Source organism: Thunnus thynnus, chromosome 19 (assembly GCF_963924715.1).
Source record: "Thunnus thynnus chromosome 19, fThuThy2.1, whole genome shotgun sequence".
Taxonomy (NCBI): domain Eukaryota; kingdom Metazoa; phylum Chordata; class Actinopteri; order Scombriformes; family Scombridae; genus Thunnus; species Thunnus thynnus.
In genome coordinates this window covers 16,356,578-16,376,241 of record NC_089535.1, presented here as the reverse complement: position 1 = coordinate 16,376,241, position 19,664 = coordinate 16,356,578, and the positions used below count along the sequence as shown (strand labels likewise).

The window sequence follows — 19,664 nt, the reverse complement described above, 5'->3', positions numbered from 1 at the left end:
ATGGATGTCTTTTGTGGAAAGCACTAGTGCTGTAACTGACAATTATTTTCATAATTGATTAATCTGTTGATTATTTTCTCATTTTATTGGTTATTTGGTCTATAAAATGTCAGAAAACTGTGGAAAAATCTCCTTTCACAGTTTTCCAAAGTCCAAAATGCAACCTTAAATGTCTTGTTTTGTCCTATCCAACAGTCCATATAGTCCATAAGATATTTAGTGTACAATCATAAAAGACAAAATAAACCAGAAAATATTTGCATTTTAGAAGCTGAAACAAGAGAATTTGGGCATTTTTTTCTTAAAAAAAAAAAAAAAAAGACTCATAACGCTTAATCGGTTATCAAAATAGTTAATCGCTCTAGACAGCACATCTGTTTCTGAGGATGAAACTCTTCACACATAAAAATGGCATCATGAAACCACTCAAACTGATTTTGTATAAATACTAGATTCTTTATTTAAATATTGTACATATTTTAAAACATATTTACATAAATTAGACCTGCATTGTTACACTGTAGACATAGGTGTATCTTTCACACGCACAAACATCGCTTGCTGGAAATAGGACAATCATACCATACAGACTGCAGAAGCACCTTTGAGAAATGCTTTACAGGAGAGAAAGATGGGGGCAGACTTGGTTTACATCAAACACTGGGCAACATGGACGAGACAAGCTTGCAATGACAGGAAAGGCCTCTTGATTACAGGTCTATCTATTTGTTAAGGCTGAAACTGTGCTCCACCCCCACACTGTAAGTTCACAGCACCATTACCTATCTCACCACCCCCCTCCTCCTGCATATGAGTTACATCTTTCTGTCAAATATAGGGCTATCTTTGAAGTAAATACAAGCTCAGAGCCTTTATACACAAACCATTCATAAACAGAAACAGACTACAACTGTGTGAAGTTAACTTTGTAAGATCGCCAATAGATAAGACAGAAATCATGCAAAAAAAGACAGTACAGACAGGACAGGTAATACCCAAATAATGGTCTCATCCATGTCGTAAAATTTGAATTAATGCAAAACGTGGTCGTTGCAGGAGACAAACTTTTTCAAGCGTTGTACTCCTGCCATCACATATGAATTGTTTGTAGCACCCTGCTTTCTAATAAAAGAAACATGCAGGACTAGTGGATTCAATTATGGCAACAGTCGTACAATTTCTACCATGATTGTTAGATGAACAACAAAGTGACAATATTGGTCTCCACCAACACAATGTTATGTTTACATCAGGGCTTACAAAGCAGTGCCCTAATCATGTATTTATATATGGCTTTCCTTCTTTGGTTTCATAAACCTGTCTTATACTTTTGTTACAGATAACCAGTCACATACATCACAACTTTTGTTCGGATCAAACAACTATAGGCAAACCCCCCCCCCCCCAACATTTTAATGTTCTTCTGAACATTTCCACACACACTTCCTGCTATCACACAAAGATTCAGAGCACGAGGAATTTACAGTATTGCTGCATGATGTTTGTGACAAAAAAAAAGTATAATGACATACACAAAGAAAATGTGTCTTTGGTGCACCTGCTTTTAAACTGTAAAGACACTTTCTGAACCACTGGAGCGAGATGTTAGACACTATCTTGAGCAGAACAGTATTATCAATGTCTTTGATTAATGTCGTTTGATTAAATCCAGCACACACATTTACATGCACCCTTTTACAATCATGGTGACCATGTTCATATAAATCATGTCAAGTCATACACACACACACACACACACATTACAAAAGAGAAGCAGCAAACAAATGTAAAGGGGAAATAAGGAACTGAGAGACAGATAAAAATAAATCTGACACACACACGCACACACACCTGATTCTTGTTAAGATAGCTGGATCTTTTTGTCATCCATCACACACATTTCATGTCAGCAGACACTTCAAACTTCACCTTTAAAACCAAGTAACGTTAAAAAAATACATCTCTTCCTTTAAATTCACACCTGACCTATCATTGCAAATTGTAAGCATTACCAGATGCTAGCTTTAGCTTTGTGAGATAACAAATATTAACATTAAATACAACACATGTTCAAATTACGACTTCTCACATGTATACAACTCACACACGCACACATTTTTTTTTTTAATGTCTTTCCTACCACACAACTGCTGCGGCCGTCTATCTTCAGCAAATGTCTTGTTCGTTTCAGCGAGTGGAAGTGTGGGATTGATAAAGCTCACTTCAAGATTGACATCTATACAAGAAAATATATTTATGAATGCATGTGTACATCTTCTGCGATAGTTAACGTTATATTTCTTTGCTTTAAACAACCAAAGCAAAGACAACAGAAAAAGGCCAGGACGTAGACCTAGAAAACAAATATATTTACAACTTATCTGGATGTGTGCACAGACAGATCCCTCAGCCAAGAGACAAAACCTGATTAACCTTCACATGTTGGCTCTAATAAGTGTTTCTCTACAGATTTCTCTAAGCAAATTACCAGTTAGTTCTTCCATTGTTCACATTCCCAAATCCAACTCTTACATCTCTTTCTCCAATAACACACGTCTATTCCTAACATCAGTTTCCTCAGCCCGTTTATATGCTTTCTTCAAAACACTTTTACAACATGATACAGATTAACAAGTGGAACAACAGAGACAGATAGCCAGGTTCAATAGTCAACTATCACTACGCTCAAGAGAATCCCAAACCATGGCTTACTCCTCTTACAATACTACCTTTTTATACACGAGAGAAACCAGATTTTAAAGGCCCTCAGCCTCATTCATGTTCAGTCAAACCAAACCGTCTCTTAGTCACACCTCCTAAGAAGTGTTGATGCCACGCAATGAGACATGGGAGACTGAAAGGCATTCCCCCAGCCCGCTGTACTCATCTCCTCCTGCGTCATGATCAACATGAAAGAATGTCCTAGCTGCCTGCTTCCCCTCAACCGTTCAAGCACCAAAACAAAAACAAGAGGAAGAAAACAAAATGTACACGGGTGAACGCCAGGCCCCGGCAGTGAGGAGTGTGTGTCGTGTTGGTGGGCTTCCCCTGTCAGCCCACAGGACGCAGTGCATTTCGGGAGGACTGCAGGTGGAAGACTCAGGCAGACGGAAAGGAAGGATCAGCCCCAGAGAAGCGCACACACACACACTCTCTCACACATGCTTTTTTTAGTCTGTATATTCAGCCACAATGGACAGCAGCACCGTGATATCGTCTGGCTTCCCTCCTGCAGAACAAGACAGAGAGAGTGTGAAGAACCATGTTAAACCTGATCACCAGTTCATGTAAAGTAGGCCTGGGTGAGACATTTTGGAGTCATAGGCAGTTCCTGTTTTATTTTGCTTTGGTCTGGACAAAGAGATAAACTAGGTGTAGGTAAATGCAGTCTAAGGTGATGAATATTTGCAATCAGTCCCTGTGTTATAGGTGGGCCCTGGGGATCAAAATCTGAGACCTCAAGAGGTGAATGTTTCTTGCTGAGCACAGTTTAAGTTACGTAAACGGTTGGCGTAGATAATAAACATTGATTGATTGACTTAAGTAAAATTGATAAGGCTTTTAGGAGCCAGCTGCTGTCACTACGAGCGACCACGACACACTCAGCTGAAAGTTGCCAATAAACATGGTCACCGAAACAGGTGTGACCGTGTTATGTTGTGACTTTCAGCTGAATGTGTCGTGGTTGTTGTGGTGGCGGACAACAACCACAAACAGAACATGTAGGTGTCCTTTTAAAAGTCTTAAATGTGGGTGTGGGTCCGCCCATAAAAACCAAATGCTTGGCCAGTTACTTTCCTGCCTGGACTGTTTGCAATATGTATCCTCTTAATTGTGTATTTTAAATATCAATAAAGACATTTAATAACATCTGAATTACATGTACTATAAAAAAGCATTGTGTGTTGAAAGGTACAAATCTGAAGAACCTACTCACCTCTTACATTCAGGCCATTGTCACAGGCAAACTGTGCAAAAGGGGACATATAGTTGGGATCATAGGCAAGGTCGTGAGCTTGCTTTGCAATGCTCTGTGCAGTCTGCAGGATGCTGTCATAGTTGGTAGTCTGAAATGAGCAAAAATAAAGCATTAAAATGTGAAAAACATAACATTTATCTAAATATATGTATGACGTATGGACACACATGTGAGGATGTATGAATAAGCTGACATAAGAAGTGACACCTTGAGTTTTTTGAGCTCCTGAAGAATCATGTAGTCCGGCATGTTGTCAAAGAGGCCGTCGGTTGCAGTCAGGATGATGTCACCAAGCTGCACGTCAAAGGAGGAGCTGTCAGCTGCTTCAGGACTAGAGGAAAAAAGGGGGACATGGCAAGATCAGTCACATGTGAAACAGGAGCATGCTGCTTCTGGGTCGCTGTCAATAGTTTCCAGTATGGAGTAAAGCAGGTCAGATGTCACTCTGCCAAATCTCGAGGGTGGACGCAGTGTGGGCAGCTAATCTGAAAGCTGACTCGAAAGTAACCTGTCCTTTCCAGACACAGAGAGGCTTGCTGGCGTCAAGCCTAAGACCTGAATTTATTTCCTGGGAGCCTTTAACCTTATGTTCCTGCTTCGTCTCGAGGGTTTTTATTTTTAAGTGATACACCACTGTGTCATAAAGGCACCTTGAAGAGGAATGTTTAGCAGGTCAACAGGGTTTACGTGGGAAAAAAAAAAAAGAATTAAAGATTAGACCTCATTAATGGATTAGAAAAGGTTTAGCCTTTGTTAATCAGGCTGCCATTGTCACAGTCAAATTGTGGCATTTATCTGAATGGCCTGGAAAGCCTGTGTGCATGTTTGTGCCTTGTGTGTCTTGTGCTTGAAATATTAATTGGGAGACATTTTGTTCTGTGAGACACCTGAAATGCTACCTATCCTTCTGACAGACACCTTGCAAAGTGTGAGAAAGCCTGCCTAGCTGCGTTAACAAGCGCCGACGTCATGTGACAGAGAAGCAAATTCTTGACACTTTTGCGTTTGCCTACCGTTGGCCGAGAATGACTAGAATGTAAGTTCTTTAGGCTTGTTTAGAATTGAAGGTATTTTATCATTTTTGCTTTAATCGGCTCTTAAATACTCTTATGTTATTCTTGTATATATTGTTATTTCTCTTTTGTAGACCACACACACACACACACACACACACACACAACCTTTTAAGTGTCCTACCATGGCATATGTATTGTATGTTGACTGTATTCACTAAATCCCCTGAGCTGAGGAGCCTCTCTCCTGTCCTGATTCTTTGACGGAAACCCTCTCCACATCTGCTCACCCAAACCAATTCAATTCCCAGCCTTTACTATACAAAGTCAGAGTTTAAATGATCAGCAAGGGCAAAATCATCCCCAACTCATGTAATTCCATGTATACCATGTTACTTTTAATTGGTGATGCAACTTCTTCAACTCACATCCAAAATTCATGATACTATGCAGTGCATATTTAGTCTCTGCAGCTGTCTGCGTGCAGTAAAAACATAAAATTTGAGGAAAAAAACTGTAGTTTCTCTGTACAAAAATGATAAGATTAAGATACATGATGAGACGGACATCATGCAACTTTCAAAGATTCTTTGAGAGGTGAACAGAAATGTACCATAATTTCTGTTACCATACAAATAAAAAAAACCAAAATTTTCAATTATTGAAGTGATCCTGTAAATCCACCAGCTTCTTTTCCTGATGTTCATATGTTCACATGCTGATGAGTGAAATATTTTATTAGGTTCTGATGATAATAAAAAAAAAAGATGACACGACCACCTTTAAAAATCACTGAAATATAAACAAAACAATGAACTGGAAATGAGATGATTTTCCATGCAAGTGATATAAGAATTGATCAAGTAGTTAAGGTGGCTGCAGAGGCATAGCCTAGTGTGGCCAGCAAACCTGTTTACACCTGCACATATTGTGAGGTGTGAAACCAAAGCAGGTCTTGTTTTATCTGCAAACACTGTCCGAAAGTTCCAACTGTAACTACATTTGCTGTTCACATGAGAGGATGAGGCAGGTTTTATATCCAGTGAGTTGATTTAATAGCTTAGCATTTGTCACTTTTATGCAATTAGAAATACAGGAAGGTGGGAGCACTAACCTGTCACTGAGCACCACCCCTTCAGCTCCTGGTGGAGCGATGGACAGCTGGAAGGGTGTGTTGAAATAATGCTGTTGCTCGTCTGAGCGATGAACCACCTCTCCTCCCCGAACCACCAGGAAGCCCGAGTCACCAAGGTTACACGTGTGTAGCTGGTGACTCCGTCGATCCAGAACCACAATACAGGCTGTGCTGCTCCCTATAAACAGAGCAAGAAAACAATGAAGTTATATGTAAATATGTAGAGGGTAGAGTTTGATGAGAGGACAAAGTGGAAATGCAAACATATTGGGCTGCAACTAACAATTACTTTCATTATTGATTCATCTTTTCTATTAATGTTGATTTCTCAAATATGGTAATCAACTAGTGGTTTGGTCTATAAAATGTCAGAAAATGGTGAAAAATGTCAATCACTGTTTCCCACAACTGAAGGTGACATCCTCAAATGTCCTCTTTTGTCCCAACCAACAGTCCACAACCCAAAGATACTCAGTTTACCATCAGTGAATACTAAAGAAACCAGAAAGTATTCATATATATTATATCATAGTCATTTGAGAGACTGAAACCAGAGATTGGCATTTTTTTCTTGCAAAATAACCAAAAACAATTAATCGACTATCAAAAGTAGTACAGTACTCCCGTACAGATAGGAGAAAAGGAGCACAGGCTGAGTTTGTGTTTAATTTCACTCAGTGGAGAGGCAGAATGCTGCCCGACCAGTACCACTACGTTTTTGTGCATCTTCCATGTGGAATTTGATGCTTCCATTGTGAGTTAAACTGACATTATTATGTAATCCGCAATTGTCCTCGCACCAAGAGAGGGAAAAAAGCAAACACAAGGGTCATGTCCTAGATCCCCAGTGGTTGCAGCTTTGGGAGCCAGTCCAAGTAACCTTGAGCGGGGAAGGTCAAGCACATACCTTGTCACAGCTTTCTAAAATAAAAATAGACCATTTGACAAACGTGACATGGGGGGAGGAGGTAAACATTAAGTGTCTGCTCTGGCTGTGGGTGAGGGTTACCGAGTCTCAGAAGAAATGTGACCTTGGTCACATGTTTGACATGTCTTTGCTTTTAAAATCTCTTCAGCCATCCTGCAGTGTCAGTTACGGATGAATTCTTGACCTTTTGGAGCTCTGGTATGGAGCAAAACGTTCACCATGCGTAAAAGCAAAATTCGAGGTCACTGAGTCTCAACAGCCTGAACAAGATGGTTTGGTTACCTCACTTGTATTACATCACTCAGCCGGATCCAGGTCTAAGCCTTATTTAATCATAACCAACCTCTCTCGCTTTAATGAATCAATGTTTACAGTTTTACCGTGCAAGAAAAATTAAATGCAGAATTGTCACACATATTCTTTCATCCATTTGTGCACTTTTCTGCAAGTAGTTCACATTCTTCTGCATCTCCCTAAGCAAGGCCACAGCTCACAGTCTGACTCATCCTGCGGCTATGTTATTTATTCTAAGATTATGGCGGTTCACATAGGATGCATGACTCACTCCACCAGTGACTCTGTGTGTACCATTAAGTATCACCTGTGTGGGGGTTTTAAGTCAGCGTGTACTCACCTAGCAGGGGAACTTTGTTCTGTAAGAGCTCATAGTAGCCAGTGGTCAGGATTCCCACTGGATTACTGGGAGTGAAGCGTCCCTCCTTCACCAGTCGCTCACACGTTCTCATCAAGGTGGCGGAGAACTGAGACGGGTCGACGCCATAGTCACGCCAGCCGCCTACGCCATCTGCTACACCTGATAAACAAAAATGGGAGTACAAGTCCTAGTTTAATTGTTGTTTTGGTATTGTCTATCCCCCAAACAAAAGAGATTACGCTGAACTGACATAAAAACAACCATTAAGTACTGAACATTTTTTCAGATGCATTGTTGAATTATTAATCAGCCTTGTTTCTGCCATCCCTTGAAACACTTTCTCTGCAATGGTCTGTTTCATTGTGTTTGGTTTCCTTTTGTTTTTGTTTTTGCTTTTTAAAAATATTAAATCAAATAATAGACTAAGTTGGAGCAAAATAAATGTAACTAGGTAGCTGATATGTCAGAATTCACCAGGATGATATTAGATTACTGGATATCTGCATAACATAAAGCTCAAAAGCAATAGAGAAAGTGGCAAGAGCATACAGTCCTCAGATTAATCATCATCCAACATCCAAAACCAAAACAAATGCTTTTGGACTTTAAAAAAAAGTGGGGATGTCTAGAACTTCAGAGCTCTAGAATAAGGAGAAAATGTGTATAATGGTAATAACATTTATCTTCAAAGCACACAGTTATTTTATGGTAAATGACTGCATTTGTGGCTATGTACTCTGTCAGTGAGCTCACACGAATGTTTCTCCTCTAATTCACTGATCACTCATTTGACTGTCATTTCTTTTGAAAAACAGAAATAACAGAGCTGTGCATGGTAAGTGAAAACATTCATGTCAAACAGTGTTTCCATGCCCTGTTGCCCTGTGAGGAAAACAGGATTACACGCTCAGACTCATGTATTAGTTTCAGTTTTCCCTCCACCACAAACAAGACACTGAGAACACAAAACACACCCTGGAAATCACCGGAAATTTCGCCTCAGCATCCATTACTGTTAGTAAAAGTAAGAAGTTATGTTTCCATTAAACTGTTATGGCATCCACTATGAGGAGTTTACTACAGACTTCCTCTTGCCATGTGTAACACGTGAAGCCGTGGGGGAAGGGGGATAATTACTTAGAACTGGCTTTTTTTTTTTTCTTTTACTGCAGATCATTTCCCTTAACATTCAAGACTGCACAAGGCTTGAAAAGCCATTTAAAAAACACAATGTGAATGTGTCGACCACGCCACGTGGTTTGTAAAAGCTTTAGCTGTGTTTACCCTCCTGTCAGCTGGGCGGCGAGGACAAAGCTCTGCGCTCAGCTAAGCTATTAGCAATATGGCTGCCTCCTTGCTCAACCATATTGACCTTTGCAAGACATTGCCGTGTTCACTCTGAGACGTTGTAATATGAGCGTTTTCAACACCTTCCACCTTTAATTGAGCTCATCTATATCTCCTATTTTGATGCGTTTCATATCTTGCGGCGCCGCTGCGTATTCGCCAGCTGCAGCTCATGTAGGTGAAAGGTCATTTAGTGTTTCACCTCAAAACCACCCTCTGACATCACATAATGCACTTTATGCATAGCATGACGTGACTGCAGCTTCAGTGTATCCTCTGCAAGCATCTACGGGGCTTCAAGTTAGTTTAAGATAGCGGATATCACGGTTGCAAAAGGGGGGAAAGTTGGGGAAGAAGGGGTGGGGGCTGCTGTGTTTTCATCCACACGTGTAAGGGCAGATCACTGAAGGTCACCCGGAGCACAGTTATACTGTTTTATATGCTAGAGAGAGCTTACCCAGTACATCCGCGCTCCTGTGCCGCGCTATGAAGCAAGCATCGTCCCCGTAGCACATCCCTTTCTTCAGGATCCCCTTGCGAAAATCTTTCCCGAAGCCATAACTGGCGGAGACCAGGCTGTAGTCACGACCGTCCGTCTGAGAGAGTCCGCCCAGGACAGCCCTGGCTACCAGTCTGCCATAAGACAGTACGGATAACATCCCCCAGCAAGGACCAGCCCCGTCTTGATTTAAGCCCCCGTCTCTCTCTCCCTCTTTACCCGACCCGGGTGCCTGCCTACTCGGCTACTTCTTCTTCAAGCCCCCGGCTGACTAGTTTCTACCCGTCCATTCAACCCCGCTTCCGTGAAATAGTAACGTAACTCCAGACGTTGCTCTAAACTCGAATAAAACGCCAACGTCTTGACAATATAACGTCCGTCTATGTTCCAGCTGTGGGTTTCATGAACGCGGTTCCTCCGCTGGGCTCACGGCTTCCCGACATGTTTCCTCTCTGTATCGGACAGAAAGCTGGAAGTACATACGGGGCGTTTAACGGTTTACAATCCTGACGTCACGGGTAGCCAGTATCATCCAATGAGAGAGAGTCACAGCAGTTACGTCGCTGGGTACATTAAGACGTTGCGTAGGCGTCAGATGTGCACTTGTTTTAATAACCGGAGCATCCGACAGACAGCCGTTGGTCGTAAACGTGTGGTTAGAAATAATATGGTACATTTTTATTGTATTAATGTCATAGTCACTGGTGGGATCAGGATGACATGTCCTATAGAGTATCTCTATATGTGACAATCTGGAATGAAGAGTCCTCATGGTGTCCTTTCAGTGGAAGAAAATGTGATGTAAAGAACCCTCAAAAACAAGAAAATATGATGTGCCCTTTAAATGAAGAGGATGTAATGCAGTGCCCTATGATGTGGTAATGGGGTGAGCTGGAGCTTCTGTATGGATGCTCTTCTAGTGAAAAAAAGCATTCCCCTAAGTCTAACATACTGAAGTGCAGAATTGGGCGCCCTTTAAATGAAAAAAGGTGTCCTATAGGGTGCACTTAATGGGAGAAAAACATTGCGAAGTGGGGGCACATTTAATGTATCAGGTGCCCTTTATATTTGAGTCCTCCACAAGTCATAGTTAAAAACCCACTAGAACTCATACAATAAGGCTCATCAGGCTAGTTCTAGTTCACCTAAGCTAAGTAAAAATCATTATATGTTGTCTGCTCATTAAGGGCAAACACGAAGGTTTTCTGAAAAAATATAACTCTTTTGTTTTTATTATTTTACGCCTTTTACGTAATGGCCAGCAGAATGCGGAGTCACTGCAGTTTCCCCACCTCTATTTCCCCTCAAGCGGGTACTTGCTGTGCATAAAAACGAGCACACCCCGTCCAGGCCAGACCCAGATCCCTAAGCCTAGAGACGGGGCTGTGAGGAAGCGACAGGACAACAACGCAATATTATTGAGTTAACGTCGAAGCGCACAGATAAACCGTCAATTCACGGTAAGAAATAATTCAGTTATACTTAATATTATGATTATAAAGTTGTTTGTGTGTAGCGTCATTGAGAGCGGCTTCATTCCCGTTATACGTGATTATCGTGGTGAACCATCTGGGCTAATGGCCAGCAAGGGTGACAGTGCTGCACTGGTTCGTTAACATTAACGTTACCCAATGTATTAACAAGAAAAACGTGTATTTTATCATTTGCTTACAGTCCTTAAGGCTTGAATATGTATTTGTTTTTTTCACTATCCAAATTATGAAATTATGCTCTGCTGGAATCATTGAAATTTAATTAAAATCAAATATTCAATGAGGTTATGTCCTGCTATATGCCCCATAGAATAATATAAATGGGTACATAATAATCCATTGTAGCTCACGTTGATCATTATGAAAAATAATTGACACAAGTGATCATCTGCCCGTCTCTGCAATCATACAGGGCTGCACTGTAAAAAAAAAATCGTAAAAAAATGGTAAAAAGTCTGGCAGCAAAAGTTGCCAAACACTTACCGTCAAATAACAGTAAAAAACTTTTAGTTATTCGACAGAGATTTATTTTAAAAATATGGATAATTACTTTGGACATTGTCTGCATTTTTACAGTCCAACCATTGTAAAATAAAAATAAAATCTAATTTTAAAACATTGCTAGAATGTTAAATGAATGGATAAATCTGCATTAAAAATGAAAAAGACTGCAGAAATACCTTAAAATTACCAAATTTAAATGAAGACTGTTTTCATACAGTAATCTTTGGTAAATTCATAGGATTATTCAATCCATCCACAAGAACTCCCCCTCAAAATACAGATTTCTGGATGTAAAACACAAAAAATACATTCAAATTACTCTCCTTTAACACCCATTAATGGTATCTTGAGAGCTTTAGGCTTTTATTTTATGTGATTATCCAATCTATTTACAATAAATCCCTGGTAAATGTTGGTTTTACACTGTACAAAAAATAAGATCATGTGATAATAGTTTCAAAAAACATCATTTTAATAATCATTACTTTATATAAACATTATTTGACAGTAATTACAAGCAACTCTCCAGTATATTTACAGGCTTTTCCCATAAATGTATGGGGTATAGATTATATGAACATTATTTGACAGTAATTAAAATCAACTTTCCAGTATATTTACAGGTTTTCCCATAAATGTATGGGGTATGCATTATATAAACACTTTTTGACAGCTATTATAATCAACTCTCCAATATATTTATAGGCTTTTCCCATGAATGTATTAGGTTTAGTTTCTATAAACATTATTTGATAGTATTTAAAAGCAACTTTCCAATATATCTACATACATTTCCCCATTAATGTATGAGGTTAACTTTATATAAACATTATTTGACAGTAAGTACAAGCAGCTCTCCAATATATTTACAGGCTTTTCCCATAAATGTATGGGGTTTACTTCATATGAACATTATTTTACAGTAATTGCAAGCAACTCCCCAATATATGTACAGACATTTCACATTAATGTATGGGGTTCTGAATGTACAAAAACCAGAAGGTGTGTGTAAAAGTACCATTATATCAACTTCTTTTACACTGAATCATTATATACATTTTTCTATTGCCATTTTACAATCCATTCAATGCAGATCCCCATTTGAGGTGTATGAGGTTTCAAGATGTTTAATAATGTATCATAAAATTACCTTTCACTACTTGCTTTACAAAGTAATTCACCATTTTTACAGTGTTATCCTTAAAGTTTCAGAATTAATGAACCAATAAACAGCCATATTAAATTATAATGTGGGTCTGAAGCTAATCAACCCAATAAGAGCTCAAACAGAATACTTTACCAGAATATATTTATTTTTTTCTCATTCAGATTATTTCAATAGACATCAATAGAAGCAAAAACAGTTTTGTACATTTTATCAGTACAATGTCTTACATGTTGCATTATGGCAAAAGGGAAACTACAGCCAATTTAGAAATTCATACATATTATTCCCATGCTCTAAGATGGTTCAAAATGTTAGTGAACATGAACAAATCTCTCCCAAATCCAAAAATTATTTTGCTAAAATTCAAATTTGTGATGTCATCTGATAATGTCTGGAGCTTTTCCAAAAACAATGAATTGAGAAAGATGTTATAGATGACACTGAGAACACCCAGGGGGATGTTCTGAGTATACGGTAGGGTTGGACTGATGGGCAATGCCATCGTCCATCATAAATGGCTGACAGTCATCAACCACTGAGCCTCTACCATCATAACATCGTGTTTTAAAAGCCCCCCATTGTCTGTCCATCTATTGCGTGGATGAAATTACTCTTATTGGCTTTTTACTCACAGAGCTTTTATTGCACTTACAGTAACGCAGCGACTGTAGTTGTCGTCACCTCAAGTACTTCACGTGGTTCACTGTCTCCCCTCTGCTCCACTCAGAGGACACACACTCACACATGCAAGGATCGCTCAGTGCCACTTGTGGTGAAACAGACGAGAGGAGAGAAACTTAGCGCAACCATAAATGACAGCAAAATGCAGTAATTTATCCCACCCGATATCATCGTCCATTATGATGTTTCACTGTGGACATCGTCATATGCCAATTCTGTAGACATCGCCCAACCCTAGTATACAGGTACATTTTCTTTTTCAGATATGAAAGGTCACTATAGAATAAAGCTTACTTGGGTATTTAAATATTACTACAAAATTAGTTTCACATTCATTGTCTATGAAGCAGCCCCAGACTTAATTGCAGATGGCATCAGAAATTTGAGTCTCATGTCTCTGGTTTGTGGCTTTGGGAGGAAGTAGTTCACATTCACAAATATCAGAAATGGGAGTTACACATGTGCAAGTCACAAGCAAGTCTCAAGTCTTAACCTTAAAGGCTCAAGCAAGTCCTAAGTCACTGTGTTTAGACTCAAGTAAGCCAAGTCAAGTCACTGCTTAACGTCAAGCAAGACAAGTCAATTAAATCACAAATCAAGTCACCATGAAAGAAGCGCTTAAAACACTAGAGAAAGGGGTATAATGGCAATCCATGTCATGAGAAAACGGCAACACGAAACAGTATTCTATCTGATGATTACTTTTTTCTGCTGTGGATTGTTTGGACTAATACATCCATTAATTTGGAACACTGAAATTGTTCAAACGTCAAGCATCATCAAGGAAAAATACCATCTTGTTTGCCTGATCTTGAAGGATTGCATTTGTCACACAGTTGACTGGAGAGAAGGAGAGACCATTCTGCTGTGGTTGAGTTACATTGACTTTGAACTAGTGAGGGACCTCAAACAGAATAAAGGATTGTAAACAAAACTACTTATAGAGAACCAACTAATCCACTCTTTATTAAATTAAAAGCACTAAAATTCAATGATCTGGTTGACTTCAAAACTGCCCAAATCATATACAGAGTAAAAAAACTAAACAATTACCTAAAAGTGTCCAAGGGTTGTTTCAAATGAGAGGAAGTAAACATGACCTGAGAGGAAAAAGCATTAATTAAGGACAAAATATTATTGTGTCACAATCAAAGGAGTTAATATATGGAACAACTGCAGTGAAGAAATTAAAACATGTGGAACGCTAATCAAATTTAAAAGACTTTTTAAAGATAATATATTTGAACGGATACAGGATGGACTTGTTTTTTGTTTGATTTGATAGAGATGAGTATTATGGACACTGGTGGTGGATAGTTGAGTTTTCATATTAATCATGAAAGTGCATTGTTAAAGCAAAAAAAAAAGGGGGGGGGGGTAGGACTAGAAAAGTTTCTAACTTCTGTTTTTTGAACATGGAATGCCTTATTTGAATTATATATATGGTTTATTATATATATTTGCTGATGATTTTGAAAAAAAAAAAAAAAGAAAATTAAATGAAAATGTCATCCTATACAAAAAAATAGGCCCACTGTGGAAACAGACGAGTGAAAGCAATGTTTGTTTTTGTGTTACTTGATTCTTTCATGATCATAACCTTTGAGCACTTGTCTTTAGGGCAGTCATGGGGAGGTTGTGTGAGACGGCTCTCGTGTCCCTTCTTATTATGTCTCTTCTGAATGCTGAATTGACATTGGCTAAAAGGGGCAGCAGCAGCAGCGGCAAGAGGACTTCATCTTCCAGCAACAGAGGTGGGACACAATCAAAACCAGGAAGCACTTCCAACAGAAATACCAACCCTTATCCTTCTGGTGGAAGCTACCCTCATCCAGGAACAGGCAATACAAATCCAGGAGGATATCCCAGACAAAACCCAGCCAGTCAACCAGGAGTTGGTAGTAACCCCAACCAGAATCCTGGTAGAGTAAATCCTGCAGCTTATCCAAACCAGAACCAGAACCCTGCAGGTGGCTATCCAGCTGCAGGTGGCTATCCAGCTGCAGGTGGCTATCCAGCTGCAGGTGGCTATCCAGCTGCGGGTGGTTATCCAGCTGCTGGAGGGTATCCCAACCAAAATGCAGGAAGAGGCAATTATCCAAATCAAAATCCACCTGCTGGAGGCTACCCAGCAGCAGGTGGCTACCCAGCAGCAGGTGGCTACCCAGCAGCAGGTGGCTACCCAGCAGCAGGTGGTTACCCAGCAGCAGGTGGCTACCCAGCAGCAGGTGGCTACCCAGCAGCAGGTGGCTACCCAGCTGCAGGACGATATCCTAACCAGTACCCAGCTGCAGGACGATATCCTAACCAGTACCCAGCTGCAGGAGGATATCCTAACCAGTACCCAGCTGCTGGAGGATATCCTAACAGGGGAGGTGTCAATCCAGGTGGGTACCCTAACCAGTATCCGGGAGGTGGTTATCCAGTCAGAGGGGGAAATACGGGAAATACAGGTTGGGGTGTGCCTGGTGCGAATCCAGCAGGAGGTTACCCGGGTGGTTACCCCAACTGGAACCCAAACAATAAGATCCTCAGTCCCCGCTATGGTGGAGGAGGCTATGGACATGGTGGTTATGGGATGGGAGGGTCTCCTTTCTCTCGTTCTGTGGAGAGTATGGGATACAAACCCAAGTCTTCCGGTTTTGCCAAGAAAGCCATGGTGGCAGCAGGAGTCGGTGCTGTGGCTGGAATGGCTGTCGGGTATGGATTAGGGCGCTTCCCTCGACCACATTTCACTTTCCGCAACCCTGAAGAGGAGTACTACTACAACAACTACATGTATCGTCGTTACGGCTCCCAGTCCACAGATGAAAAGGACTATGGCCGTGATTATGTTTACAAGCCACCACCACGGGCAGAGTCTTATGAAAAATTCATGGATCGCTGTATGAACAGTACTGACCTTTTGAAGGATCAGGGCAACAGCCAACAACAGGCAACAACCCCTACTCCTAACAGTCAGAGTAGAGGTGATAAAGAGGATGATGACACCGTCAGCATCGAGGAGATTGGATACCCAGCCCTAATTGAGCAAGTGAAGGCCCGGCGCTGTGTTGAGAAGTACATGGTCTACTCTGAGCGTTTTCTGCAGGAACGAAAAGCTGAGCAACAGTCCCAGCCGAATCGCAGCAGTCCTATGGGCTACGGGATGATTCAGTTTTTCTCCTCCCTCTTAATGCTTGTGTCCAGCATGCTCCTGCTCCAGTGAGAACAATCATCCCTCCTTTCACCTCACCCTGGATGTATTCTATGTCCTCTGTTATATCTGCACGTCTGCATAGCACTAACCTATATTATCTCCATAACACAAACAATAGATGTATACATACAAGATCTTTGGGTCATATTTGTTTAGACATTTAGTATCAGCAGAGAAAACTAGCTTGTGTACATAGTAAATGAAGGAATACATTTTAAGAGGCAGCATTTTAGATTTTACAGTTAAACCATCAGATTTATGTTGTATAAGCTGCACTACTTTTTTTCTGCGAAATTATTTTGCACCTCTGTTATTTGCACTTTTTCACTCCTCATCATTGAACACTGAATGCATAGAGACAGATTCAGGGTATTTTATTTCAGTTTTTGTGGCAATGTATTATGACAATATATATCTGCTACTGTGTAAAAGAGGAATGTTACACTAAGAGTTTTATATATGTCCAGAAACATCCAACTAACATAATAACATCATCCATCCACACTTCCATCAGTACAGAACAATCCAACAGGCTGATTTTCCAATTGGATAATCAAAAGGAGATTTAATTTTCAGTGTTTTTCAGCTTTCAAGGAAGCTGAACTGATTAAAAGTGGGCTTTTAAAGCAGATTTCTAGATTGTCAGAGCAATGTAATGTAATGTTTGGTAATGGGAACTAAATGAGACATAATTCCTTCAGCCGGTTTTCAGACACCTGTTATTTTTAAGGGCCTCTCACAAAGACACTTAAAGAGGAAAAGGGACTTTTCACCTCATTTTTAGATGAGCTATTAATGAGAAAGGAGAAATAAATTTGTGTATGGGCTTTGTCACTATGGTAATGGATCTGTGATTATGTGGGGAACCATCTATTTTGAGTGATTTGGTTTAATGTTTGGCTCTGGAAGGTGATTTAATGGCCACAAGATAAGGTATTTGCACATTGTGGTGCAAACATTTATCCCTAATGGTGTTTATTATTTGAAAGATGATATGACCCTGAAAGATTCCTTTATTAATGACCATTATTAATCACCTCATGACAACCAAATATGTAAACTTCTCTTCAACGATAGAGGGCTTCCCTCTGGACAAATAGTTTGCTATCCAACAATATACAGTTAAACACTTGTATGACAGAAATCGAAATGTGATTGAAGAAGTCCTCAAAGTAAAGAATTTCTCCTTCTCAGGTACATGACACTCACATGTCGTTTGTTGTTCAGCTGCCTGTAAAATCCTGGATTGCATGTAATAGCCCTCGACAGAATGGAGGCATCGATCAACACGTGTCCTTTGATGTGCAGGAAATGACGTTATTAGTGGTGTAATGGTGTTGCCCCTTTGCCTGCGGCCATTGAGAACAATAGATGCATTTGTTTTGGGTGAAATCTGGGATTTGATTTTGTTTTTTTTCAGCAGAGGAAGCCCACAACAATTCAACGCTTTAATCTTAAACTCTCTCTTCTTGGCTCTGAACTGTGAAACTGACTAACTGGAAACACTGGCTTAGAATTTCCTAGAAGTGGAAATTATAAATGGAATGGAATACAAAGGAGGGTTTATGACTTTTACTTCTTCTGCTGTCGCTGCACTGTCGTGTTTTACATTCAGACTCCTGTCTGGGTTTGGAGATTTGATTCCATAGCTTTTGCCAACTGTGGTTTTATATTTCCAGGCGTACTCTTTAAATTTGCAGAGACACTCTAATTTTCCTGTCCAGGCTGCTTGGTCGTGAGCTGGTCCATATATCTGCGTCTTCCTCTCATTTAATGCATCTCCCCATAACTCAATGAGATCTGCAGTCATAGGTGTTGGTGGGCTTGTAAATACCCGTATTTCCCAAACTCTAGCCTCCTCTGGCTGTCATGGTGTGTGCCTCTCGAGTAATGACGTAGAAAATTTGTTTGTAATGTTTTAACTCAGATGTTTTATTTGACGGCTGTATTTTTTTAGTTAGTATATATTGTATTTATTACTATAGTTCCTTTATTAGTTTGTGTTTGATATTATTTCAGCTGATTTTTCCTTTATCAGGCTGTATTAATTAATAAACACTGTATGCTCTCAATTATGCCATTTTTACAGGATTTAAGAAAAATGATTGTTCTTCATTTCAAACTGCTAGAGTACTGCTGCACTCCTCCTTAAAGTCTGTATTTTGTGAAGTTGTTGGCAAGTATATGTAAAATCAAAATGAGAAGTCAGTACTGTACTGTAGTACTGTCCAAATCCTTGCAATGCTCCCTTTTATAGTGATGGTCTTTTATTTTGTTTTTATCCAGCCACTTGTACTTCACATTTCTCTTTTAATCTTTTAATCTCCTTGTAAATCTGTTTTTAATGTTCCATCCAGGGTTCTGGCAAAATGTTTTTATTCCATTTCAAATTACAGTTTGACTTTTTCATACAAAATAGGCTGTAGAATATCTGTAAAGTGCACTTATTTCCCTTTAGGATTGGATATTCTGTAACTGTGTCATTGAGCTCATACTGAATGAATCTGTGTCAGTCTTCTGGTTCTGATTTGCAATTGTAAATGCTTTAGTACTCATCAACTGATATGACTAACATGGTTTAATATGGTTTGTCATGAATGTGTATGTGCTAAATAAAATATGTGAAAGAAATAACGGTTTCCCCTAAATTACATTATCCCACAAACACTATCACGCATTCTTGTTTATTATAGCCTTTAAACTAATTAAATATTAGAATAATACCAGAGTATAGCATGAAGAGAGTGAACCAAAGATTTACTTCCATTTCGTTACCAATGCAGTTACCTGCAGTTTATATGTCAGCCACCATTTTGATGGCAACTTTCTGTTATTCTGTCGCTACTGATAATGTCTTGAATGCTTGTTTTTCTGAGATGACATTTCTGAATCAGGAAATTTTAAACAGTATTTAAGGCAAAGCTTTTGATACACGCACTTCACACCAGCATGTTAGCATCGCCATTGTAAATGTAGAATGTAACCCTGAGGTTTCTAAATCCAACCAAGTCCCATAAAAAATACCAAGAACATGACTCATAATTGACAGTTAAAAATAAACGT

General features: G+C 39.6%; 2 protein-coding genes across 2 annotated transcripts; one reads left to right on the top strand and one right to left on the bottom strand.

Moving 5' to 3' along the window:
• Positions 1-432: 432 nt before the first annotated feature.
• Positions 433-10,035, bottom strand: LOC137170706 (protein phosphatase PTC7 homolog). The gene is made up of 6 exons (XM_067574235.1): positions 9,515-10,035; positions 7,690-7,869; positions 6,107-6,305; positions 4,187-4,310; positions 3,938-4,067; positions 433-3,229 (listed from the first exon to the last, which is right to left on the bottom strand). The coding sequence occupies exons 1-6, from the start codon at positions 9,714-9,716 to the stop codon at positions 3,171-3,173; spliced, it is 894 nt and encodes a 297-aa protein (XP_067430336.1). The 5' UTR covers positions 9,717-10,035; the 3' UTR covers positions 433-3,170.
• Positions 10,036-10,876: 841 nt separating this feature from the next.
• Positions 10,877-19,235, top strand: LOC137170705 (calcium-binding protein P-like). Its single transcript, XM_067574234.1, has 2 exons — positions 10,877-11,016; positions 15,023-19,235. The coding sequence occupies exon 2, from the start codon at positions 15,030-15,032 to the stop codon at positions 16,608-16,610; it is 1,581 nt and encodes a 526-aa protein (XP_067430335.1). The 5' UTR covers positions 10,877-11,016; positions 15,023-15,029; the 3' UTR covers positions 16,611-19,235.
• Positions 19,236-19,664: the final 429 nt, after the last annotated feature.

What these genes read in the sequence shown, in the direction of transcription:
- LOC137170706 (XM_067574235.1), bottom strand. Translation starts at nt 9,716, where the DNA reads ATGTTATCCGTACTGTCTTATGGCAGACTGGTAGCCAGGGCTGTCCTG. An exon ending in CAGGAGCGCGGATGTACTGG is followed by an intron (nt 7,870 to 9,514) that starts GTAAGCTCTCTC and finishes TTTGTTTATCAG; the next exon opens with GTGTAGCAGATGGCGTAGGC. An exon ending in AGGAGCTCAAAAAACTCAAG is followed by an intron (nt 4,068 to 4,186) that starts GTGTCACTTCTT and finishes TGCTCATTTCAG; the next exon opens with ACTACCAACTATGACAGCAT.
- LOC137170705 (XM_067574234.1), top strand. Translation starts at nt 15,030, where the DNA reads ATGGGGAGGTTGTGTGAGACGGCTCTCGTGTCCCTTCTTATTATGTCT.